We start from the raw sequence: 27145 nt of genomic DNA, 5'->3' as shown, positions 1-27145 counted from the left end.
ATATCTTTCATCAGCATTTTCTAAATGCATCATAAATGGAAGAATAACTATTGAACTCCATCTTTGAGTTGATCTGAATCTCACAGATGAAACTGTAAGGTTTCTCTCCAGTGTGGATGTTCATGTGCTCTTTAAGGTGTCTTTGTTTTCTGAAACTCTGTCCACACTGAGTGCAGGTGAAAGATTTCTCGTCTGTTCTTTTCTTTACATTTTTCTGTTTGGTTTGAGAGCGATTTAAAAACAATTCTCCAGTTTTGACATGACGTTTCTCCTCTTTATTCAGTTCTTCATTCTCCTCCTTTTCTTCAATCAACTCTATATTTTTTTTAAACTGAGAAATGTGAAAAGAAAGAACAAAAAAGTGAACCCTGATGAAACAGTGGAAAGTAGCACTTTCTATGTATTTTTATATCATTTTGAATAATTTTTATATGACCTTAGTGACCCTGGTATTCTCCAGATACACAATTATATAACATACATTGATTTTTTTAATTATCCAGTTTATTAAAAGTGTCCTTAATATTTCTTGCTTCAACTATTGTACAGATTTGACAAATGTTCCTACTGTAATAAATCTGATCAATAGTTTGAAGCTTTATAACCTTAATGTCCTTCAGTCTCACTGCTTCACTGAAGGAGCAGCAGATCTGGCCAAATAAATGATCAATCAGTTACGCACTTTGTTTTCACACTAATTCACTCATATTAAGTATTTATGTCCATCCATCTATCCATCCACGTAACTTTTAAGTAAATGAATTATAAAGTGTTTATGTTTGTTATGATACTTACATATCTTCTAATGTCACAATAGCTGATTGTGTCGTTTGCTTAAGTCTGTTGACAGAAATATAATGAGTTTAATGAGGTAATTAACAGATCTGAGGTCATCAGCATAATGAATGAGGTGAAAACAGGATCTATTGGAGGATTTTCAGCAGCTTGATGAGCCTCAGACTATAAACACTCATTAAACAAGACATTCAGGATCAGCAGCAGATCATCTCACTTTATTCTTATAGTGTTTGCTGATAGAAACCCATCTTCATCAAACACTGTGATTTGATATGAATCCGAATATAGTTTATTTACTGCATTCATAACAACACATCTTACCGTTTCCTATGTGAAGAGAAACAGAAAATTGTCAGTTGCTGCTGACACTCGATTGAAATCATAAAGCTCTCTATAAATATAAGTGTTAACAGACAAACATATAGCACCGAACCTGATATGAAAATAACTAAATGATATGAAAACCGCCACACTCCTGTCCCAAATGGCACCCTAAACCCTCGCGGTCTTCATCTGAGTCTGCACTTTTGTGATGTATGCCGCTTTGACTGTCGGGTAGAAGTCTGCTGTGGATCGAGGACACCCTTCTGAACGCTAAAATGATGAATGGGACACCCTACGGTCTCGTGGACTAAACGGACACATGCAAGCGGCGGCCATTGTAAGACCTCGAGTGCGCGTGAAGCGTTCTGTTTGGGACAGAAGCACCTTTCTTTAAACGAGAGAGTTTTATTATCAGAATCTGAAGGTTTATCCAGACTAGTTTACACAGCAATGGCTATAGATATTCCAAAAAGCATCATTAATGAGAAATAAATGTATAATTTTATTTGGAAAAATAAACATCATTATTTGAATAAAAAATAAATACTTTGTAAGTCGATACAAAATTATATCCGTTCAAAAGATATGCAATATTATTTATGAAAAAGTAGGTGGCATTGAATTTCTTCTTAATTGTAATTTTAATATTAACAAGCTTCCCATAAAACTTTCCAATTTTCACAAACAGGCATTGTTATCATGGATGATTATATACAAACACAATTTCCCCCTCACAAATGCTTAATTTGGAATAATAGATAGGCTACATTACACACCAAAATAAATCTCTTTTTTTTGTTAATTAGTTTAGAAAATATATATATATTGTATGGTTTCACAACTTTTGAATAGTAGTAATAGTCATGTGCTTAAAACTTTTAATTATATATACCTGTTAAGGAGTATATGACAGATGTGTCTGTCACTTTAAATGTGTGGTTGACCCAAAAATGGGAATGATGTCATAATTTACACAGGTTGTTCTAAACCTGCATTCATTTATTTCTTCTGTTGAACACTGTTGAAGATTTGAAGAATGTGGGTAACAGCTGCTGGTCCTCAGTAACTTCTAAAATACTATCAGAGTCATTGGGGACCAGAAACTGTTACCCACATTCTTCAAAGTATCTTTTATGTTTAACAGAAGCAGATTTATTATAGGTTTGTTTGGAACAACTTGTGGGTGTGTAAACGATGGAAAATTTCATTTTTGGGAGAACTATCCGCGACAGTCCACCTGCAAACTGCGTGTTCATCATCAGTTACTGGACAGATAACTTTCCCATTCTGTCCTACATCTAGAGAGCCTTGTGTTGAAAGGGCAGATGTGATCTCTAGATGTTTTAAACAGGTTTAGCTCATGCTGCGCTCGAGTGAAAGGCTTTAACGGAGCGCGTTCTGGAGACTCGCTGTGGAAACAAAGACGCCAAAATGCAATCACGCACTGATGATTTTCCATAATACTTCTTATGAAAGTGATTTCATTATAATTGCTATTAGTATTATAAACAGTGCAAAATACGATATTGATTTGATACGGGACGCATCATTTTACCTTGAAATACGGGACGATTCTGTATTTCTGTATGTCAGTTTCCTCTTTGCTCTGCGATGCATTTTTCACTGCGTGAGAACATGAGTGTAGTGTGACATCAGCATTGTTTGGTCATGGCAACAGTAACTAAGGAGGGCGGGTCTTTGCGAACGGTCAATTAATAGAAATCAATCTCAAGATTTGCTGATGCGATTTTAATGTTATTTAGCGTTCTTTCTTTATTGACATTTATGTTTGTAAAATAAAAATAGTTTTAGTTACTTTAAGTTTTTATATTTGAATAGGACTGCAGACAGAAACTGTACAGGTGAGTGTGTATGGTTTTTCAATAGAGCTCTGTATTGCTAATGAAAAGCACTTATTACCCTTAGACTGAAGTGAGATGAGCTGCTGCTGATCCTGAATGGCTTCTTTTTTTTTTTTTTTTTTTTTTTTTTTTGTACAACATATCTTTATTAAGTTTTTTGCATATTTTTCAAAAACAAAACCATACAGCATCTTACCCCACAACATACCCAGACAGGTTATAAAAAAATAAAAAATAAATAAATAAAAAATAAATAAATAAATCAGTCAGTCAGTTATATATAAAAAAAAAAAAAAAAAAAAAAAAGGAGATAAAATAAAATAACATACACTTCTTACATTCCGTAACTTCACACATCTAAAGCATCTTCAATATCTCCATTTTTGACAAAGTCTAGGAACACCTCCCAAATATACAAAAATTCAACAGGTTTCTTTCTTATTGCGTATGTAAGTTTTTCAAGAGCCAAACATGTTATTAAGTTTCTCAGCCAAAGTCCAATGGAAGGGCAAATGGTATTTTTCCAGCAAAGGGCAATGGAACGTCTTGCTTGTAATAGACACAAATCCACCAACTTTCTTTCCTTATTGGGCAAAGAGAAATCATCTTCATACATACTCAATACACACAATATAGGGTTTAGCGGTATTGGAGAGGAAGTAAATTGAGAAACGTATTGAGTCACCGCTACCCAAAACTTCTGCACTTCCTCACATTCCCAAATACAATGGTAAAATGTACCTTGATATTTATTGCATTTGAAACACAGATCAGGGATATTAGGGTTAAATTTATTTAATTTTACTGGAGTTATATAAGTTCTCATTACCCAATTATATTGTAAGAGTCTCAACCGAGAGTTCAAAGTCTGTGTTTGTGCATTTAAACAAATTGTATTCCAATCATCTAATGAAATATCCATATTTAGATCCTGTATCCATGCTTGTCTTTTATTTTCAGAGCTTTCTTTATGATTTCCTCTTAATATGTTATATAACTGGGTAATCCGCCCTTTACTGTAGCAATCTTGCAATGTAAATGTTTCCAATATTGACATTGGGGGGAGTTGTGTAGACTTCCTTAAACGTGTAAAAATAAAACTTCTGAGTTGCAAATATTTAAAAAAGTGTTTTTGAGGTATGTCAAATTTCTCTACAAGATTGTCAAATGACATTAATATATTGTCTTCATATAAATCTTTCAATCTAATCACGCCCTTATTCATCCATAATTTGAACCCCATGTCCTTTGTAGCTGGGCTGAAATTATCATTTCCCCAGATAGGAGAGAAACGGGAAAGCACTGGGAGGTCTCCCAGATGTTTATGGGCTTCGCTCCATATTACAATGGTATTTTTTACAAATGGATTATCTGTCCTTTTTTTTAGTTCTTTAAGCGACGCTGAATATAAGAAGCTGTCAAGTGTCAAGCCTTTTGCGGCCAATTTTTCAACATGTAACCAAGACATATCAGCTTCATTAGCGAACCAGAACAATGCAGCCCTCAACTGTGCAGCCCAATAATACCATAAGAAGTTAGGTAGTTGAAGCCCACCCCTTTCATAGGGCAGATATAGTAAAGAAAGTCTCAGTCTTGGCTTCCTGTTATTCCAAATAAAATTGGAGAGAAGTTTTCTTATTCTTAGAAAAAATGTTGGTGGAGGGGGAAGCGGTATTGATTGAAAAACATATAAAAATTTCGGAAGTACATTCATCTTAATCACGTTTATTCTTCCCATCAAAGAAAGAGGCAGTGTCATCCATCTAGTCGTATCTTCAGATAATTTAGCCAACAAAGGTTCATAATTAGATGAACTGAGGAGGCTTATTTTAGGGTTTATTTTAATTCCTAGATAATCAAAACCATTTAGAGCATTTACAAATGGGTGGTTCACTTTAGGATTCAATCTTTCTTGTTCATTGAGAAACATTAATGAAGACTTATCTTTATTTACTTTAAATCCAGAAAAGTTGCCAAACAGGCCAATAAGCTTTAAGAGGGAGGGGATAGATTTTCCAAGTTTTGATAAAAATACGATGGCATCATCAGCGTAAAGGGCAATGCGATGTTCTACAGCTTTTGTAAAAATACCGTGAATGGTAGGGTGTGATCTTATTGCTATTGCCAGAGGCTCCAAAGCTAGTACAAAAAGTAGAGGAGAAAGTGGAGAGCCTTGCCTAGTACCCCGATTAAGTTTAAATGAAGGTGAGATTAGACTGTTAGTAAGTACATTTGCGGAAGAATCAAGCAAAAGTACTTCCATCCATCTACGGAAAGTGACACCAAATCCAAATCTTGCAAGCACCTCTATTAAGTAAGGCCATTCCAGTCTGTCGAATGCCTTTTCGGCATCGAGTGATAGAATGGCCGTATCAGGGGCTTCATCTCCCGCATGCACTAGATTAAGCACTCTCCTAACATTATGAAACCCTTGACGGTTTTTAATAAAGCCGTTTTGATCTATATGTATCAATTGAGGTAGAACCCTCTCGAGTCTCATTGCTAATGCTTTAGCGATAATTTTGGCATCTGCATTTAAAAGCGAGATTGGCCTAAATGAACCACACTCCACAGCTGACTTTCCTGGCTTTAAAATAAGAGTGATGAGGGCACACCTCATCGAAGGAGGGAGAAGACCTTGACGAAGAGCCTCCACATACGTTTCCAATAAAGGAGATATTAATTTCTCTTTAAATTCCTTATAAATGTCAATTGGCAGCCCATCCGGACCCGCTGCTTTACCACCCCTCATATTAAGAATGGCACCAGACACCTCTTCCAATTCCAGTTCCCTATCGAGCTCAAATCTTGTTTCTTCAGTGATAGAGGGAAAATCCAATCCATCTAAAAAGTTATTTTGGTTAGAGTGGCTTGTAGGAGATTCAGATTTATATAGATTTTTATAAAATGAGACAAAAGTGTCATTAATCTCAACAGGATCTGTTGTAATTACCCCTTTTTCATTCCTAATTTCATTAATGGATCTTTCTGAAGTTAATTTCTTAAGCTGCCAAGCTAACAATCTGGTGGGTTTTTCGCCCTGATCATAATAAGTTTGTTTCAATCTTAATATACTATTTTCAGCTTTTAATGTGGAAAGTTCCTCATATTCCGCTTTAAGGGCTAATAATTTTTGTTTAAGTTGTTTGGATTTATCTATATTTATTAATATCTCTATATCTCTGATTTCTGTGTCCAAATTAATCATCTTTTGTTTAAATTTGTTAAATTTAGAGCTAGTATACCCAATCATTTGGCCCCTAATAAATGCCTTAAAGGCTTCCCATCTAATTGTCGCAGAAGTCTGATCAGTATTTGTAGCAAAGTACAAGTCTATTTGTTCACCCACAAATTTAATAAAGTCCGGATTCTGCAGCCAATTAGGGTGCAGGCGCCATCTAGGGGAATCTTTTGTTAATTTTGAATCTATATAAAATAATGAAGTGGGAGAATGATCTGACAAGACAGCACTATCATATATACAGCTGTCTATATTCGGAAGTAAAGAAGTTGGAATTAAGAAATAATCTATTCGTGAAGAGGTTTTAGACAATGATGAAAAACATGAATATTCCTTTTTTGATGGATTTAGCGTTCTCCAGGGGTCACATAGATTTAATTCTTTCATAAACTGTTTAATTTTTTTCCTGCTTCGAGGGTGAGAGCTATCTAGTCCCGAAGAGCGGTCAAGCAGCGGGTCCAAAGTGCAATTAAAGTCACCTGCCATTATAACCATACCTGGAAGAGAGGCTACCAGTATAAAAAGATTTTCAAAAAACGTTGGATTATCTTCATTTGGGGCATAAATATTAACGAGATTAATAACTTTACTCATATAGGTTCCCTGTACTATCAAAAATCTACCGGCCTTGTCTGTAATACTATTATTTACTAAAAAGGGTGCGGACTTGTGAATCAACAACATAACCCCCCTAGAATGAGAAGAATAGCATGAAGCCAAAACTTGACCTGGCCATCTTCTTTGCACCTTCAATAACTCCTCTTTGAGTAGATGAGTCTCCTGTAAAAATCCTATTGAAGATTCCAGTTGTTTAATCCTTGTCATAACTTGTTTAAGCTTAACCATTCTAATCATCCCCCTAACATTCCAAGAGGTGAACTTCAACTTGTTTTGTGAGATTTTCTTTAACTTAGACTCGATTGTACAACATTATATACATCTCTGTTGATCAAATAGTATGTTGATGTGGACGTTAACCAAGATATCTGCTCGATTACGGTGTAGTTATTAAAAAAACAAGACCAAAATAATAACCCAAAAACCTGCCATGAACAAATTACCATAGCTGTCCACCCGAACACGACAACCTGGCCCCCCCACCCCACTTTAACATCTTGGGATATAGTTATGTCCCAACACTGATCCAATATCAAAAAGGGAACAGTTAAGTAAAACTAAGCGTATTGGAATTGTGTGGAACTCCCGGCATCCTTCTATGGATATATGGACATTCACCTCAGAAAGGTCTTACAAATTATATAGCTGGACTCTTCAAAGAGAATAGACATTTACAATGTGACTATAGTTTTCTTATTCACTATCACGTTGGCTACTGTAAATACGGGACAGTGAGAATAACGACATTATACCCAGCCGAAAACAAGGAGTATGCATATCAAAAATTAAAAATAGTCATTATGGCTGGGCATTTTTAAACTGAAAAATTGACAAACTTCCCTTTAAGTTTTTTATGTTTCGACTGCACTCTGTATTCCTTGAAGAAACTTTTCGGCCTCAGATGGGTCTACAAACTCACGGGTCTGTCCATCAACTGTCAGACGTAGTTTGGCTGGGTAAACTAGTCCAAAGTTAATGTTCAAGGATCGCAATCGCTGTTTAACACCGTCGAAACGTCTCCTCTGACGCAGCAACTCCGCAGATAAATCCGGGAAAATCTTGACCTCTTGTTCCCCATACATAATTCTGCCTTTAGACCTAGCAGCACGCATCACTCGGTCTTTATCTTGAAAGTTCAGAAATTTTATGATCAGCACTGTTGGAGATGATCGATTGGGTTGTGGCCTACCAGGTAGCCTGTGCGCTCTCTCTATAATAGGCGGAGATGGGAAGGTTTCGGGACCCAGCGATTCAAAAAACCATTTTTCCAGGAAGGCAACTGCATCTGGATTCTCCACTTTTTCGGGAAGATTAACCAACCTGAGGTTCGATCTTCGCGAACGGTTTTCAAGATCGTCGATCTTGCGTGTAAGAAAAGCAATGTGCTTAGTTGCTTCTTCCATCTTGCTTTTTTCCGAATTAACCGCGTCTTCTACGTTGCTAATGCGTTCTTCGGCCATATCCATGCGCCCGGAAAAGTCTCTTATATCCTTTTTGACCTCTTGTATCGCGTTCAGAACTCCATCTAGCTTTGTGGCGAAATCACTTCTCATTAGATCAAGTTTTTGAATTATATCCAACTTTTGGGAAGCGCTGACATTGGTTGTCCCTCCCTGAAGTGTGCTGCATATGGTATCTGATGAGCTAGTGCTACTAGCATCCTCTTCAGCGTCAAGTTCCCGGGCTGGAGAAGAGTCCAGTTTTGGCTTATCTTTCCGTTTTTTTGACGGCATCTTGATTCTCAGATCATCACGAAGAGTTAATAAACCAAATTCAAATCGTGTCGGTGAATAAACAGGATAGATTACAGGATTTTAAACGAACAATGCCAGGAGCTCACAAAAAAGCGTGCGCCTAGTTCGGAGTCATAACCACGCCCCCCCCTGAATGGCTTCTTTAAGTGTTTATAGCCAGAAGCGCTTCAGTATTATCAGCTGCTGAAAATCCTCTAGTTCATGATAATAGCCCCAGTTTTCACATCATTCATTATGCAGATCTCCTGTAAATTGCCAGTTAAAGTTCAATTCGTTCTTATCAGATACTTAAACTATGCAAGATACAGATGTCCTAACAGCATTCATTTCATTAGTCTTTATTAAACTGTTTAATGTAAACCAAAACAAAGGTCAAATCTAATGAACAAAACTTTAAACTCAAATGATTTTCGTTGGTTACACAGAGTCCCATTTCTTTTGTCAGAAATGTTCGCATGTCAAAAAATAAATGCAACCTCATGTTGTGACAATCACGTTTACACACTGCCTCGGAAACTTTTCATCCGTCATAAAAGACATTTGGATCAGGTTTGATTTTCTGCGTTTTCACATCCATAGCATGCATTTTGATAGGAAAGGAAGACGAATACGAAAAGAATGCCAAAATTTCAGACTCAGTGTGCAAGTTCCTTACTTCTGTTTATTATTTTGTAATAAATTTAAATATTACAAATCTAACAGACAAACAGAAATTCATGTGTGAATTTGTATTCAGATATTTTACTATAAATAGCAGATAAACATAAATGCTTAATATGTGAATTAGTAGAAAAACAAACTCTCAAACTTTCAGTGAAGCTCCTCCCACAACAATCACACCTTCAGTGAAGCTCCTCCCACAACAATCACACCTTCAGTGAAGCTCCTCCCACAACAATCACATCTTCAGTGAAGCTCCTCCCACAACAATCACACCTTCAGTGAAGCTCCTCCCACAACAATCACACCTTCATTGAAGCTCCTCCCACAACAATCACACCTTCAGTGAAGCTCCTCCCACAACAATCACATCTTCAGTGAAGCTCCTCCCACTGCAGTTCAGCAATAAATGCTGGAATATTCTCATCAGTCTACAAGTGAAGACGAGCATCAGAGCATCAGGAAGAAGTGAAATCTGCAGAGACAGAGTTTATTGAAGGACAGAGAGAACATGAGAGATCCAGAACCCTGCAGAATGAAACACACTGAAGAACAAACAGGTTGGTGTTTATTCTTCATCCTTCATCAATGACACTGAAGAACAATTAAAGTTATCAGCAGTTCATCAGATTTAGTGTTTGTAAAAATACCTTAAGAGTTGTAAAAAATGAAGGGGAAAAATTAAACCAATAAATAATATAGGGGAGACTTTCTATCTCCAGGGTACAAAATAGGGACTAAAACTCAAATGTTCAAATGATGTCACTTCCTGGATGTTGCCATTAAAAAACTGCTTTACAAGGGAAGAAATAAATGGAAATTGTGCTGAGTGAATAATATTGGCCAGTTTTAGTTTAAATGTATTATGTATTTTTTTTATATATATATTAATGTTAATATTATGTTTATAATATAATATTATAATTGTGGATTTGATTAAGCATCGGATAGTTCTCACTACAGAAACATTGGCTGTAACTGTACTTTTTTAATATAGATAATTGTACCTTATTTTGTAAAAATGTGTCAAAATAATCATAATTTGGTGTAGCTTTTGTCTGCTTTCACTTCACATGATGTATTTATATTTTTACCTTTTTAACTTTAATGTCAGGTCTAATGGAGGAGAAAAAACATGTCAAAACTGGAGGAGAAACTCACTCACAGACTGAAAGAGTTTCTTTACTGAAAAGAAGAGACAAGAAAAGTTTCACCTGCACTCAGTGTGGAAAGAGTCTGACAAACAAACAGAGTCTCAAGAGACACATGAGGATCCACACTGGAGAGAAACCATTCACATGTGATCAGTGCGGGAAGAGTTTCACACGATCATCAACCCTTAAGAAACACATGATCATCCACACTGGAGAGAAACTGCATGAATGTGATCAATGTGGAAAAACATTTTCATGGGCTTCAAACCTGAAGAGTCACCTGAAAGTTCATTCAAAGGAGAAACCACATTCATGTTCTTTCTGTGGAAAGAGTTTTTCAGAACTGCAGAGTTTAAAACTTCATCAGAAGATACACACTGGTGTGAGAGAATATATGTGCTTCGAGTGTGAGAAGACTTTTATTACAGATGAAGATTTGAAACGGCACCAGAGGATCCACACTGGAGAGAAACCTTACAAGTGTTCACACTGCAACAAGAGATTCAGTCAGCCAGGACATCTGACATCACATGAGAGGATTCACACTGGAGAGAAACCTTACAAGTGTTCACACTGCGACAAGAGATTCAGTCGGTTAGATACCCTGAAATCACATGAGAGGATCCACACTGGAGAGAAACCTTACAAGTGTTCACACTGCAACAAGAGATTCAGTCGGTTAGAACATCTGAAATCACATGAGAGGATCCACACTGGAGAGAAACCGTATCACTGCACTGCATGCGGGAAGAGTTTCACTCAATCATCTAATCTACTCACGCATACAAAAAAACAATCACATTAAATAGTTTACCATCAGGCTCAGTGCCTTCAAGTGCTACACCGCATCTCTTCCATATTAATCTGTCATAAGAAACATCATCTAAATGTCACAGTGAATAAAGTTCATCTTCAAGACCAGCAGTTTCTGTGAGATTCAGATCAACTCAAAGATGGAGTTCCTCCCCAAAGAATAATATCTAAAGGGTTATTCTTGTATACAGCTTTGCTTTATGATATAAATTATATTACTATGCTTTATTATGAGTTTCATTTGATGTTCAAAATGTTCTTCTAATGCATATTTGTAGAAGCTTTTTACAGGTTCAAAATGTTCTTGTTCACTAAAGTGAAAAGGAGTCTTGATTTATTTTTAATTTCATCTTCACCGTTGTTTTTAAAACAATTAGTTATTCTTCTGCTTTGGGTGTGTTTTACAAAATACAGGTGTAAGATTTTCTGATATTATATTTTTATTAATATAATAGTGATATTCTGTCATGTAGGTTTGCATCTGATGCATCTTCACTTTTATTCACTTGAGATACTTTATATCTTGTTAGTCAATAAAGAGAGAGATCTGTCTTTTACTTTATATTTGCTTCAAGTATTAAACTCTTATTGCTCAGTTCTGTTGTCTGCTGATTTTTCTAGCGTCATGATTGAATAATTTCATAAATTTAGTTACATATAAAAGCCATGAAATATTATGATTGCTTTTGGGGCTTTCCATAATTACATTTCTCTATAAAGCTTATAAAAACTTAATAAACTAAATTTCATCTCACACCTGACTGACTGTCTGTCTACATCAGTAACTCTGTTTTAACATTGTTTTTGTTTGACACGTTGTTTTATGGTATTTTGTATTTTAAAACAGAATTTGTCGTGGTTTTGATCATCTACTGTTGGTTTCGCCTCAGTGTGGAGTTTCTGAGGTGAGCGGTTCACACTATTTCACGTAGGCCTAATTTTAAAATACACCTTTCTTATTTTGTTTAATCAACATTTTTACGTGTCATTTCTGAATAGTTTTTATCTGTCTCAGTGCTATTTGTGTGCCTGCTAACATTTATAGCTATCTATAGAAGGTTTTGTCTTGTTTCTCTTTACATACAAAACACTCAGAATAAAGTGAAATGATCCTGAATGTCTTGTTTAATGAGTGTTTATAGTGTGAGTATCATCAATATTATCAGCTGCTGAAAATCCTCTTTATTTCATGTCAATAGATCCTGTTTTCACCTCATTCATTATGCTGATGACCTCAGATCTGTTAATTGCCTCATTAAGATAATTTTATTGCTGTCAACAGACTTAAGCAAACGACAGACATCAGTTATTGTGACATTACAAGGTGTAACTTTCATTTAACATAATTATTTAATACTGTTTATTCTTTAATACATTTTAGGTAAACAAATGATGAGAATATAAGGGTCTTCATCTAAAGATAGAGTATGATGAGCGAATCTGAGAATGTGGTAACATGACCACCACCAATATTTAAAATGTGATTAAAAATGTCACACTGTTGGTGTAAAATATATAAAAAATACACCAATATTAACTGATACATAATTAATAACTAATTTTAAAATAATTAGCTGCCCAACATTTTTCCCTCAACAATGTTATTGTTACAGATCGGAGGACACAAGGTTAGCAGGTAATGGAACGTTTATTGACAGGTAAGCAAATAGAGAGGTAAACAGATGGCGCGGCTTTCTTGACCCCGGAGTTGGTGATCTTGAACAGGATAGTAATGATGTGAATCTTTACTTGCAGGGATAGCTGGAGGAACCAAGGACGATCGGCAACCACACACACCGCAGACTTGGGAGCTTCGTACCCGAGATCGCCGAACTGACTTGGAGCAGGATCCTGGAACAGGTAAGTATATACAGAGACAGGTTAGTAGATTAGCAATAGGGGATACAGGCTTTGTGCTGTCGTAGGAAGTCCTCTTCGCAGAAACGAGACCGGACATCAAGTGCTGGGTGGTGTGTGGTTTTATAGCTGACTGGTGATGAGGGACGTGATGCGGGACAGGTGAGCGTGATTAGAACTCAGGTGATAGGGATCGCTGTGATTGGGAGGTGGCAGAGCCTGGCATGTCTGTAACATTACCCCCCTCTCCACGGCCAGCTCCCGAGGGCCGAAAACCCCGACGCCGTGGCGGTGTGCCTCTACCTTTGGGTGCAGGGCGATCTGGATGGTTGGAGTGGTATTCCTCGAGGAGGTTCGGATCCAGTACGTCTTCCCGGGGTACCCATGATCTCTCCTCTGGGCTATACCCTTCCCAGTCAATGAGGTACTCCAGATGACCGCCTCGGCGTCGGGAAGCCAATATTTCCTTAACCTGATACACGATTCCATCCTCCAAGATTAGAGGGAGAGGGGGTTCTGCCAGAGGGCCAGGCTCTGTGGACAGAGGAACAGAGGGGTGATAAGGCTTTAACAGTGACACATGAAAGGTAGGATGAATCCTGTATTGAGGAGGGAGCTGAAGCTGGTAAGTGACAGGGTTTAGTTGTTTAACTATTGGGAAAGGGCCAACAAATCTGGGACCTAGTTTCTTGCAGGGTAGGCGCATTCTGATGTCCCTTGTAGACAGCCAGACCTTCTGCCCAGGATGATACACGGGAGCTTCTGATCTGCGAAGGTCAGCTGTCATCTTGCACCTACGCACTGCCCGCTGCAGGTGGTGGTGTGCGGAGTCCCAGACCCTCTCGCTCTCCCGGAACCAGAAATCTACAGAGGGTACATCCGAGGGTTCCCCCGACCAGGGGAACATGGGTGGCTGGTAACCGAGTATGCACTGAAAGGGGGTCATACCGGTAGCAGGTTGGCGGAGAGAATTATGGGCATACTCGGCCCAGCCAATGAACTGGCTCCAGGAGTTCTGATGGCCATGGCAGAAGGTTCGGAGGAAGCGAGCCACCTCTTGGATCTTTCGTTCTGTTTGCCCATTTGTCTGGGGATGGTAGCCTGAGGAGAGGCTGACGGCCACACCTAGGAGTTTGAAAAAAGATCTCCATACTCGGGAAATGAACTGGGGCCCCCGATCCGAGACAATATCCTCCGGAATCCCAAAATATCGAAAAACGTGGTTGAATAGTAGTTCAGCTGTTTCAAGGGCTGTAGGCAGACCTTTGAGTGGGATGAGCCGGCAGGCTTTGGAGAATCTATCGACTATGACCAGAATACAGGTATTGTTGTTAGAGGGAGGAAGATCTGTGACAAAGTCCACTCCTAGGTGTGACCAGGGACGACTGGGGACTGGTAAAGGAAGGAGCTTGCCTGCTGGAAGTCACCGAGGATTCTTCGCCATGGCACACTCGGCACATCCCTGGACATACCTCCGAACGTCTCCTGCCATGTTGGGCCACCAGAAGCGATCTCGTAGCAGCGAGAGGGTGTTGTTGGCCCCTGGGTGGCCAGTGCCCAGAGATGTGTGGACTGAGTGGATAAGCTGAGTGCGTTGGGATCTGGGAATATACTGCAGTCCAGGAGGACAACCCGGCGGAGGATTCGTGGGATCATTGGTGGAGGGAGCTGGGACTGGATTCCATTGAATGGGGCAGACAAATATTTGTTCCGGGAGTATGGGTTCAGGTTCCTCGGAGTGATCATCCTGGGTGTCAAACTGGCGTGAGAGGGCATCGGCTTTTATATTTTTGGATCCGGGGCGGTAGGAGATAGTGAAATTAAACCTTGTGAAAAAGAGTGCCCACCGGGCCTGACGGGGGTTAAGTCGCTTGGCTTCCTTGAGATATTGGAGGTTCTTGTGGTCGGTGTATACTGTGAATGCATGTTGGGCCCCCTCCAACCAATGTCTCCACTCCTCTAAGGCTAACTTGATGGCCAGTAGTTCTCTGTTGCCGATGTCGTAGTTACGCTCCGCCGGGTTGAGTTTGCGGGAGAAGAAGGCACATGGATGGAGTCTTGATGGTGTCCCCTGTTTATGCAGCTTATGATGCTGCAGTTCTTGCTGATGAATTTGCTGTAATGCATAAAAAAAGTATTTCTATTTTTATTTTATCAATCCATTGTGTGGTGAGCTTTGCTGTGGCATATGGATTTCCCTCTGGGATTAAAAAAGTCAAACAATAAAAAGCTTCATCCCTGAGTTGATCTGAATCTTACAGATGAATCTGCATGTCTTAAAGGGGAACTTGAAATACTGTGATAAATTTAGATGATGTTTCTTATGACAGATTGAATGGGTGGTTGATTACGATTTGACTTTTTTAACGTTAGTGTGTAATGTTGTTGTTTGAGCATAAACAATATCTGCAAAGTTATGACGCTGAAAGATCATTGCAAACAAAGATATCATCTTTTAAAATTTTGGCAGTTTAAAGGGGTCATATGATGTTGCTAAAAAGAACATTATTTGTGTATTTGGTGTAATGCAATCTGTTTATGTGGTTTAAAGTAAAAAAAACACATTCTTTTCTACATACTGTACATTATTGTTGCTCCTCTAAGACCCGCCTTTCTGAAACGCTTCGATTTTTACAAAACTCATCGTTCTGAGAAGCGAGGCGTGCTCTGATTGGCCAGCTATCCAGTGCATTGTGATTGGCCAAATACCTCAAGCGTGAGATGGAAATGTTACGCCCCTCACCATATTGTGATGGCGTTTCAGGGTGCGAGTCACAGAAAAACAATAAAACCCATTACAAACGAAGCATTTGTTGCATTCATTGGTGACATAACTACTGAGTATAATGACTTATACTGTCTTTTTACACTTTCAAAGTTGGAATTGCCCCACTTTATAGAAACAGCCTTTGTGGAAGCCAGCATTGTAGCTTCCAAGTTCAGGAAATAGTCGTCCGTCAAACAAAGTAGTTTCGCTCTCACAATGAAACAGCGTCTCAAGGACATGGTGCCGGCGGCAGCAACAATACTACATAATATTTTTTTCCTGTCACATTTTTTTAGAGTGTGCAAAAATAACTATTACTTTTTCACCTTTCTCTATCCATCTTGCTCTAGATCTCAGATTCCTTTGGCTTTTCGTATATACAAATGATAAATTTTACATTGTAAAGATAAGATTTTTAGTTTGGTTTCATTATCCATTTCACTTCTATTATATAAATTATTTAACTCTAATTCCTCCTCCAAATGCGCTCTAGCTTTACTCAAATTTTTGCTGAAATGTATAGAGAATTCCTGAATCTTGTGTTTTAGCTATACTCCCATCTACTTGTGAATGAAGGATGGTTTTATCTAACTTTGCTCAATTTATCATTGATCTAATTTGTAAACAAAAGTTTGTAAACAAAAGTTGGGTCGAGTTTCCTCTCGACCCAATCCCCTCACACCTTCTCCAATCAATCTCTCCCACACTCTTACCGGCACTCACACACATTATCAACACATCTCTCCTCACAGGCATCTTCCCCACAGCATTCAAGCAGGCTCAGGTAACGCCACTGCTCAAAAAGCCTACATTAAACACTTCTGTTTTAGAAAATTACAGACCTGTCTCTCTCCTTCCTGGTCTTCAACCAGCTCTCACGGTTTCTTTTGCAGTACAACAAACTGGATGCCAAACAGTCAGGCTTCAGGAGTGGCCATTCAACAGAGACTGCGCTACTTTCAGTCACTGAAGCCCTGCGAATTGCAAAGGCCGATTCCAAATCATCAGTCCTCATTCTGCTGGATCTTTCTGCTGCTTTTGACACTGTCAATCATCAGATTCTCCTGTCTACCCTCTCGTCACTGGGCATCACTGGGATTCCACTTCGCTGGTTTGAATCCTATCTCACCGGTAGATCTTTCAGGGTGGCCTGGGGAGGAGAGGTATCCAAACCACATCAACTGGTCACTGGAGTTCCTCAGGGACCGGTTTTTGGACCCCTCCTCTTCTCCACATACACTACATCGCTGGGTCCCATCATACATGCACATGGCTTCTCCTATCACTGCTGTGCCGATGACACACAGCTCTATCTCTCTTTTCAACCAGATGACCCAACGGTAGCTGCACGGATCTCAGGCTGCCTGGCGGACATCTCGGCATGGATGAAAGAACATCACCTACAGCTCAATCTGGCAAAGACGGAGCTTCTTGTCTTCCCTGCCACTCCGACTCTACAGCATGACTTCACGATTCAGTTAGGATCACCAATGATTACTCCATCAACTTCAGTCAGAAATCTTGGTGTGATCTTTGATGACCAGCTGACCTTCAAAGAGCACATTGCAAAGACTGCTCGATCCTGAAGGTTTGCACTACACAACATCAGAAAGATCAGGCCCTTTCTGACACAGCATGCTGCACAACTTCTTGTCCAGGCCCTTGTCGTTTCTAGGCTGGACTACTGCAATGCTCTTCTGGCTGGTCTGCCAGCAAACACAATCAAACCTCTTCAAATGATTCAGAATGCAGCGACACGACTGATCTTCAACGAGCCCAAAAGAGCGCATGTTACACCTCTCTTCATCTCCTTGCACTGGCTACCAGTGGCAGCTCGCATCAAGTTCAAGACACTGATGCTTGCATACAGAACTATCACAGGCTCAGCACCCTCCTACTTCCACTCACTATTACGAACCTACATCCCCTCCAGAAGTCTGAGATCTGCTAGTGAGCGACGCCTTGTGGTACCATCACAGAGAGGCTCAAAATCACTCTCCAGAACATTCTCGTTCACCATTCCTGGCTGGTGGAATAATCTTCCCACCCCTATCCGGAATGCTGGATCCCTGTCAATCTTCAAGAAACATCTGAAAACACATCTCTTTCGTCAGTACTTGACTTCATCCTAAATAAAAAAAAAAAAAAAAAAATCTTAGTCTTTCCCTCTATTCTTCTCTCCCTCTCTTACTAGCTTGTACTTATTTGAACAATGACTGAGACTTGGTGTTACGAGCACTTCCTCTGTCTAATTGCCTCTTCAAGATGAATCGCTTTTTGTATTCCCCAATTGTAAGTCGCTTTGGATAAAAGCGTCTGCCAAATGACTAAATGTAAATGTAAAAATGTAAATGTACTATAAGTCAGAATTAAATTTCCAGTAACCCTTCCCAGCAGGCACACAACGTCATATGACGTTAATATTAGGTTGGATTTAGGTCGCGACGTCAGGTGACCAAAATTCAATGTCAAGCCAACGTCTAATGACAACGTTTATTTGACGTCCAAGACCGACGTCAATTGACGTTGATATTTAGTTGTTTTCAGGTTGTGTTGGGAAGTAACCAAAATCCAACGTCGAGCCAACGTCTAAAGCCAACGTCATATTGACGTCAAATACTGATATACAGTCGTCGGGTATGGCAACCAAAACCCAACGTCGCCTAGACGTCATAATGGTAACGTCCACACAACGTCAGATTCTAACATCATTTGACGTTGTTTTTAGGTTGTGGAATTAACTAACCAAAATCCAACGTCGAGCCAACGTCTAAAGCCAACGTCATATTGACGTCAAATACTGATATACAGTCGTCGGGTATGGCAACCAAAACCCAACGTCGCCTAGACGTCGTAATGGTAACGTCCACACAACGTCAGATTCTAACATCATTTGACGTTGTTTTTAGGTTGTGGCATTAACTAACCAAAATCCAACGTCGAGTCAACGTCTTAAGCCAACGTCATATTGACGTCAAATACTGATATACAGTGGTCAGGTATGGCAACCAAAACCCAACGTCGCCTAGACGTCATAATGGTAACGTCCACACAACGTCAGATTCTAACATCATTTGACGTTGTTTTTAGGTTGTGGCATTAACTAACTAAAATCCAACGTCGAGCCAACGTCTTAAGCCAACGTCATATTGACGTCAAATACTGATATACAGTCGTCGGGTATGGCAACCAAAACCCAACGTCGCCTAGACGTCATAATGGTAACGTCCACACAACGTCAGATTCTAACATCATTTGACGTTGTTTTTAGGTTGTGGCATTAACTAACCAAAATCCAACGTCGAGCCAACGTCTTAAGCCAACGTCATATTGACGTCAAATACTGATATACAGTCGTCGGGTATGGCAACCAAAACCCAACGTCGACTAGACGTCATAATGGTAACGTCCACACAACGTCAGATTCTAACATCATTTGACGTTGTTTTTAGGTTGTGGCATTAACTAACTAAAATCCAACGTCGAGCCAACGTCTAAAGCCAACGTCATATTGACGTCAAATACTGATATACAGTCGTCGGGTATGGCAACCAAAACCCAACGTCGCCTAGACGTCATAATGGTAACGTCCACACAACGTCAGATTCTAACATCATTTGACGTTGTTTTTAGGTTGTGGCATTAACTAACCAAAATCCAACGTCTAAAGCCAACGTCATATTGACGTCAAATACTGATATACAGTGGTCGGGTATGGCAACCAAAACCCAACGTCGACTAGACGTCATAATGGTAACGTCCACACAACGTCAGATTCTAACATCATTTGACGTTGGTTTTAGGTTGTGGCATTAACTAACCAAAATCCAACGTCGAGCCAACGTCTAAAGCCAACGTCATATTGACGTCAAATACTGATATACAGTGGTCAGGTATGGCAACCAAAACCCAACGTCGCCTAGACGTCATAATGGTAACGTCCACACAACGTCAGATTCTAACATCATTTGACGTTGGTTTTAGGTTGTGGCATTAACTAACCAAAATCCAACGTCGAGCCAACGTCTAAAGCCAACGTCATATTGACGTCAAATACTGATATACAGTGGTCAGGTATGGCAACCAAAACCCAACGTCGCCTAGACGTCATAATGGTAACGTCCACACAACGTCAGATTCTAACATCATTTGACGTTGTTTTTAGGTTGTGGCATTAACTAACCAAAATCCAACGTCGAGCCAACGTCTAAAGCCAACGTCATATTGACGTCAAATACTGATATACAGTGGTCAGGTATGGCAAACAAAACCCAACGTCGACTAGACGTCATAATGGTAACGTCCACACAACGTCAGATTCTAACATCATTTGACGTTGGTTTTAGGTTGTGGCATTAACTAACCAAAATCCAACGTCGAGCCAACGTCTTAAGCCAACGTCATATTGACGTCAAATACTGATATACAGTCGTCGGGTATGGCAACCAAATCCCAACGTCGTCTAGACGTCATAATGGTAACGTCCACACAACGTCAGATTCTAACATCATTTGACGTTGGTTTTAGGTTGTGGCATTAACTAACCAAAATCCAACGTCGAGCCAACGTCTTAAGCCAACGTCATATTGACGTCAAATACTGATATACAGTCGTCGGGTATGGCAACCAAAACCCAACGTCGACTAGACGTCATAATGGTAACGTCCACACAACGTCAGATTCTAACATCATTTGACGTTGTTTTTAGGTTGTGGCATTAACTAACCAAAATCCAACGTCTAAAGCCAACGTCATATTGACGTCAAATACTGATATACAGTGGTCGGGTATGGCAACCAAAACCCAACGTCGACTAGACGTCATAATGGTAACGTCCACACAACGTCAGATTCTAACATCATTTGACGTTGTTTTTAGGTTGTGGCATTAACTAACCAAAATCCAACGTCGAGCCAACGTCTAAAGCCAACGTCATATTGACGTCAAATACTGATATACAGTCGTCGGGTATGGCAACCAAAACCCAACGTCGCCTAGACGTCATAATGGTAACGTCCACACAACGTCAGATGCTAACATCATTTGACGTTGTTTTTAGGTTGTGGCATTAAATAACCAAAATCCAACGTCGAGCCAACGTCTAAAGCCAACGTCATATTGACGTCAAATACTGATATACAGTGGTCAGGTATGGCAACCAAAACCCAACGTCGACTAGACGTCATAATGGTAACGTCCACACAACGTCAGATTCTAACATCATTTGACGTTGGTTTTAGGTTGTGGCATTAACTAACCAAAATCCAACGTCGAGCCAACGTCTTAAGCCAACGTCATATTGACGTCAAATACTGATATACAGTCGTCGGGTATGGCAACCAAAACCCAACGTCGACTAGACGTCATAATGGTAACGTCCACACAACGTCAGATTCTAACATCATTTGACGTTGTTTTTAGGTTGTGGCATTAACTAACTAAAATCCAACGTCGAGCCAACGTCTAAAGCCAACGTCATATTGACGTCAAATACTGATATACAGTGGTCAGGTATGGCAACCAAAACCCAACGTCGCCTAGATGTCATAATGGTAACGTCCACACAACGTCAGATTCTAACATCATTTGACGTTGTTTTTAGGTTGTGGCATTAACTAACCAAAATCCAACGTCTAAAGCCAACGTCATATTGACGTCAAATACTGATATACAGTGGTCGGGTATGGCAACCAAAACCCAACGTCGACTAGACGTCATAATGGTAACGTCCACACAACGTCAGATTCTAACATCATTTGACGTTGTTTTTAGGTTGTGGCATTAACTAACCAAAATCCAACGTCGAGCCAACGTCTAAAGCCAACGTCATATTGACGTCAAATACTGATATACAGTCGTCGGGTATGGCAACCAAAACCCAACGTCGCCTAGACGTCATAATGGTAACGTCCACACAACGTCAGATGCTAACATCATTTGACGTTGTTTTTAGGTTGTGGCATTAAATAACCAAAATCCAACGTCGAGCCAACGTCTAAAGCCAACAACATATTGACGTCAAATACTGATATACAGTGGTCAGGTATGGCAACCAAAACCCAACGTCGACTAGACGTCATAATGGTAACGTCCACACAACGTCAGATTCTAACATCATTTGACGTTGGTTTTAGGTTGTGGCATTAACTAACCAAAATCCAACGTCGAGCCAACGTCTAAAGCCAACGTCATATTGACGTCAAATACTGATATACAGTGGTCAGGTATGGCAACCAAAACCCAACGTCGCCTAGACGTCATAATGGTAATGTCCACACAACGTCAGATTCTAACATCATTTGACGTTGGTTTTAGGTTGTGGCATTAACTAACCAAAATCCAACGTCGAGCCAACGTCTAAAGCCAACGTCATATTGACGTCAAATACTGATATACAGTGGTCAGGTATGGCAACCAAAACCCAACGTCGCCTAGACGTCATAATGGTAACGTCCACTCAACGTCAGATTCTAACATCATTTGACGTTGTTTTTAGGTTGTGGCATTAACTAACCAAAATCCAACGTCGAGCCAACGTCTAAAGCCAACGTCATATTGACGTCAAATACTGATATACAGTGGTCAGGTATGGCAACCAAAACCCAACGTCGCCTAGACGTCATAATGGTAACGTCCACACAACGTCAGATTCTAACATCATTTGACGTTGGTTTTAGGTTGTGGCATTAACTAACCAAAATCCAACGTCGAGCCAACGTCTTAAGCCAACGTCATATTGACGTCAAATACTGATATACAGTCGTCGGGTATGGCAACCAAATCCCAACGTCGTCTAGACGTCATAATGGTAACGTCCACACAACGTCAGATTCTAACATCATTTGACGTTGGTTTTAGGTTGTGGCATTAACTAACCAAAATCCAACGTCGAGCCAACGTCTAAAGCCAACGTCATATTGACGTCAAATACTGATATACAGTGGTCGGGTATGGCAACCAAAACCCAACGTCGCCTAGACGTCATAATGGTAACGTCCACACAACGTCAGATTCTAACATCATTTCACGTTGGTTTTAGGTTGTGGCATTAACTAACCAAAATCCAACGTCGAGCCAACGTCTTAAGCCAACGTCATATTGACGTCAAATACTGATATACAGTGGTCAGGTATGGCAACCAAAACCCAACGTCGACTAGACGTCATAATGGTAACGTCCACACAACGTCAGATTCTAACATCATTTGACGTTGTTTTTAGGTTGTGGCATTAACTAACCAAAATCCAACGTCGAGCCAACGTCTTAAGCCAACGTCATATTGACGCCAAATACTGATATACAGTCGTCAGGTATGGCAACCAAAACCCAACGTCGACTAGACGTCATAATGGTAACGTCCACACAAAGTCAGATTCTAACATCATTTGACATTGTTTTTAGGTTGTGGCATTAACTAACCAAAATCCAACGTCGAGCCAACGTCTTAAGCCAACGTCATATTGACGCCAAATACTGATATACAGTCGTCAGGTATGGCAACCAAAACCCAACGTCGACTAGACGTCATAATGGTAACGTCCACACAATGTCAGATTCTAACATCATTTGACGTTGTTTTTAGGTTGTGGCATTAACTAACCAAAATCCAATGTCGAGCCAACGTCTTAAGCCAATGTCATATTGATGTCAAATACTGATATACAGTCGTCAGGTATGGCAACCAAAACCCAACGTCGCCTAGACGCCATAATGGTAACGTCCACACAACGTCAGATTCTAACATCATTTGACGTTGATCTTCAGTTGTTTTTACGTTGTGGCATTAACTAACCAAAATCCAACGTCGAGCCAACGTCTTAAGCCAACGTCATATTGACGTCAAATACTGATATACAGTCGTCAGGTATGGCAACCAAAACCCAACGTCTCCTAGACGTCATAATGGTAACGTCCACACAACGTCAGATTCTAACATCATTTGACGTTGTTTTTAGGTTGTGGCATTAACTAACCAAAATCCAACGTCGAGCCAACGTCTTAAGCCAACGTCATATTGACGTCAAATACTGATATACAGTCGTCAGGTATGGCAACCAAAACCCAACGTCTCCTAGACGTCATAATGGTAACGTCCACACAACGTCAGATTCTAACATCATTTGACGTTGTTTTTAGGTTGTGGCATTAACTAACCAAAATCCAACGTCGAGCCAACGTCTTAAGCCAACGTCATATTGACATCAAATACTGATATACAGTCGTAAGGTATGGCATCCAAAACCCAACGTCACCTAGACGTCATAATGGTAACGTCCACACAACGTCAGATTCTAACATCATTTCACGTTGTTTTTAGGTTGTGGCATTAACTAAACAAAATCCAACGTCGCGCCAACGTCTTAAGCCAACGTCATATTGACGTCAAATACTGATATACAGTTGTCAGGTATGGCAACCAAAACCCAACGTCGCATAGACGTCATAATGGTAACGTCCACACAACGTCAGATTCTAACATCATTTGACGTTGTTTTTAGGTTGTTACCATATTGACATCAAATACTGATATACAGTCGTAAGGTATGGCATCCAAAACCCAACGTCACCTAGACATCATAATGGTAACGTCCACACAACATCAGATTCTAACATCATTTGACGTTGTTTTTAGGTTGTTACCATATTGACATCAAATACTGATATACAGTCGTAAGGTATGGCATCCAAAACCCAACGTCACCTAGACGTCATAATGGTAACGTCCACACAACGTCAGATTCTAACATCATTTGACGTTGTTTTTAGGTTGTGGCATTAACTAACCAAATTCCAACGTCGAGCCAATGTCTTAAGCCAACGTCATATTGACGTCAAATACTGAGATACAGTCGTCGGGTATGGCAACCAAAACCCAACGTCGACTAGACGTTATAATGGTAACGTCCACACAACGTCAAATTATAACATCGTTTGACGTTGATCTATAGTTAGTATTAGGTTGTGGCATAAAATAACCAAAATCCAACGTCAAGCCAACATCTTAAGCCACGTTCATATTGACGTCAAATACTACAGTCGTCAGGTATGGCAACCAAAACCCAACGTCTCCTAGACGTCATATTGGTAATGCCCACTCAGTGTCAAACTCTAACATCATTAGACGTTGGTCTTTTGTTATTTTTAGGTTGCGGTATTAACTAACTAAAATCCAAAGTCGAGTCAACGTCTCAAGCCAACGTCATATTCATGTCAGTTACTGACATTCAGTTGTTAGGTATGGCGACCAAAACCCAACGTCACGTAGATGTTATAATGGTAATGTACACACAACGTCAAATTCTTACATCATTAGACGTTGATCTTTTGTTAGGTTTAGGTTGTGGCATTAACAAACCAAAATCCAACGTCGAGCCAACATCTTAAGCCGATGTCATATTGGCGTCAAATACTGATATAGTCATGAGGTAAAAAAAATAAATAAAGATTTCACAAGAGAACTGTACATTTAATGCTGTTTTTACAGTATTTTTCTGTTATTTTAAATTATTAGCAAAATTCTTTAGAACAACTTCTATAAATTAACAAATGTTATTTTAAGTAGCTATAATGTTATTAATCACAAATTATAGTAGTTCTCATTTTTTAAGACAGGAAAATGGTTGTATTATTTATATTCAATTTTTTTCTGTTGTCTTAAATTGCATATAAATTAATGTAAATTCATACAAATAATCTGTAATATGTAGCTCATTAAAGGTTTATGTCCATAGCTGTTTAGCATTTTTCTTTGTAATTTTAAAGCACATCATATCAGTTTTATATTTAGGTGTTTTTACATTTAAACTCTGCAATTCTGAACACAAATATAGCTGACTTATTTCATTACATCAAAATATGCATAGTCTGTTTTTTAAAGCTGCACTACTCTCCAGGTTGAAACTTTCATGCCTCTGCTCACACACCATCTGATCCAAATAGCTTTGCAATGGAAATTGTGAACAGAGAAAAGTATGCATAATCTTTAAAAGCTCAAACAAAAACAAACAAAAAAACATTGACTTCACAAACACGTCATACATACATCGAAAAATATTGGTATGCTATCTGATCAGAGTATGCATTTGTTATTTGTGTGAGAGAAACCCTATACCTACTGAGAAATTTGAAATGAGAAAAAAACAAGAGCATAGAGAAAAGGGTCTGAGAGGACTGGAATGCATACATTCCATGCAATGTGTAGAAAACATACGTTCAAATATGGAAAATGTAGAATCCTCAATTTGTCAAATGTGCATGTCTGCGTTATGGAAACACCTTGCTGTGAGGTGACTGCATAACCACGGAGTCATTTGCTGTTGCAAGCAATACAGTGATGAAATGAATAAGAGTACATTCATTATCAAAGGCCTCAATTATTGTTGAATTAGTCGCACATCAACATTTACAGTTTACATTTTCCCATACCACGAATGCTGTAACAGCATTGCCACTGCAGTCAACAGTGTAATCTGTAGACAAATGTTGCAATTATGACAGTGTTTGTAGTAAGTGTTACTGTGGACAAAGGAATAAACCTAAACCAACAGGTGGTGTAACACTTACAGCAAAGGGTCAGATATAGAAAATGCCACAGTTGTAGGCACAGCTGCATTTAGGCATAAGAGTTATACAGTTGAGGCAAGGGATTTGTTAAAGTTCAAAAGGGTCATCATTGGTCATGTGAATGTAACTGTAATTTACAAGTATAGCCAGACATGTACACACCTTCTCTGTACTCCTAAACCTAACCCTATTTTAACTATAAATTCATATGGAAATTATAGGTGAATAGTGAATGGCACAGATGTACCTGACCCTGGTTTTGAGCATAAGTGAAAACACAATTTTACCAATTACTTACATGTAACAGCCTAAAAAATTAAAATCAATACATATTTGCTATATTTTGTTTAAAACATTTTTTTTTCTACAGTTACAATGTTGTTTGACGTCTCTATGTTGCTTTGTTCGTGATTGGTTAATCTGAATGTCATCCAGGAATCTGACCAATGACAGCAGGGCACGCCTCCCCCCGCTCAGATTTGAATATTGAGCTCAGTCGTTACAGCAGCTCTGCTTATCTGCAGTCCTGCTCCGTTCAGTGCTCTAGGAATGGCTTTCACATGATTGTCTCATATCTGACAGATGAGTTATTATTTTGACCGATTTTGAGTTATGCGGTGTCGATTGAGAACACAGACACAATGGCTATGGACACATAATGGAAACACAGAAGGTAAGTACCTCTTATAAATGTTTTTTGTTACTGTTAAAGTGATATGATAATCGCGATGACA

General features: G+C 39.3%; 3 protein-coding genes across 8 annotated transcripts in view; 2 read left to right on the top strand and 1 right to left on the bottom strand.

The window, feature by feature from the left end:
• Nucleotides 1-27145, bottom strand: part of LOC306874493 (uncharacterized protein) — a 419619-nt gene that overhangs the window by 238259 nt on the left and 154215 nt on the right. The gene's annotated exons all lie outside the window — the stretch shown is intronic.
• Nucleotides 1-27145, top strand: part of LOC306874476 (NACHT, LRR and PYD domains-containing protein 12-like) — a 317288-nt gene that overhangs the window by 196234 nt on the left and 93909 nt on the right. The gene's annotated exons all lie outside the window — the stretch shown is intronic.
• LOC306874554 (uncharacterized protein) lies at nt 10377-13214 on the top strand (the record flags this gene model as incomplete). The annotated part of the gene is made up of 4 exons (XM_079424689.1): nt 10377-11005; nt 12838-12860; nt 12980-13084; nt 13150-13214. 4 exons carry the CDS (start codon nt 10377-10379, stop codon nt 13212-13214), a joined length of 822 nt encoding a protein of 273 aa, XP_079280815.1.

Source organism: Barbus barbus (assembly GCF_936440315.1).
Source record: "Barbus barbus genome assembly, chromosome: 9".
In the NCBI taxonomy this organism is placed as follows: domain Eukaryota; kingdom Metazoa; phylum Chordata; class Actinopteri; order Cypriniformes; family Cyprinidae; genus Barbus; species Barbus barbus.
The sequence above is the reverse complement of the archived record's forward strand: the minus strand, read 5'-3'. Positions and strand labels throughout refer to the sequence as shown.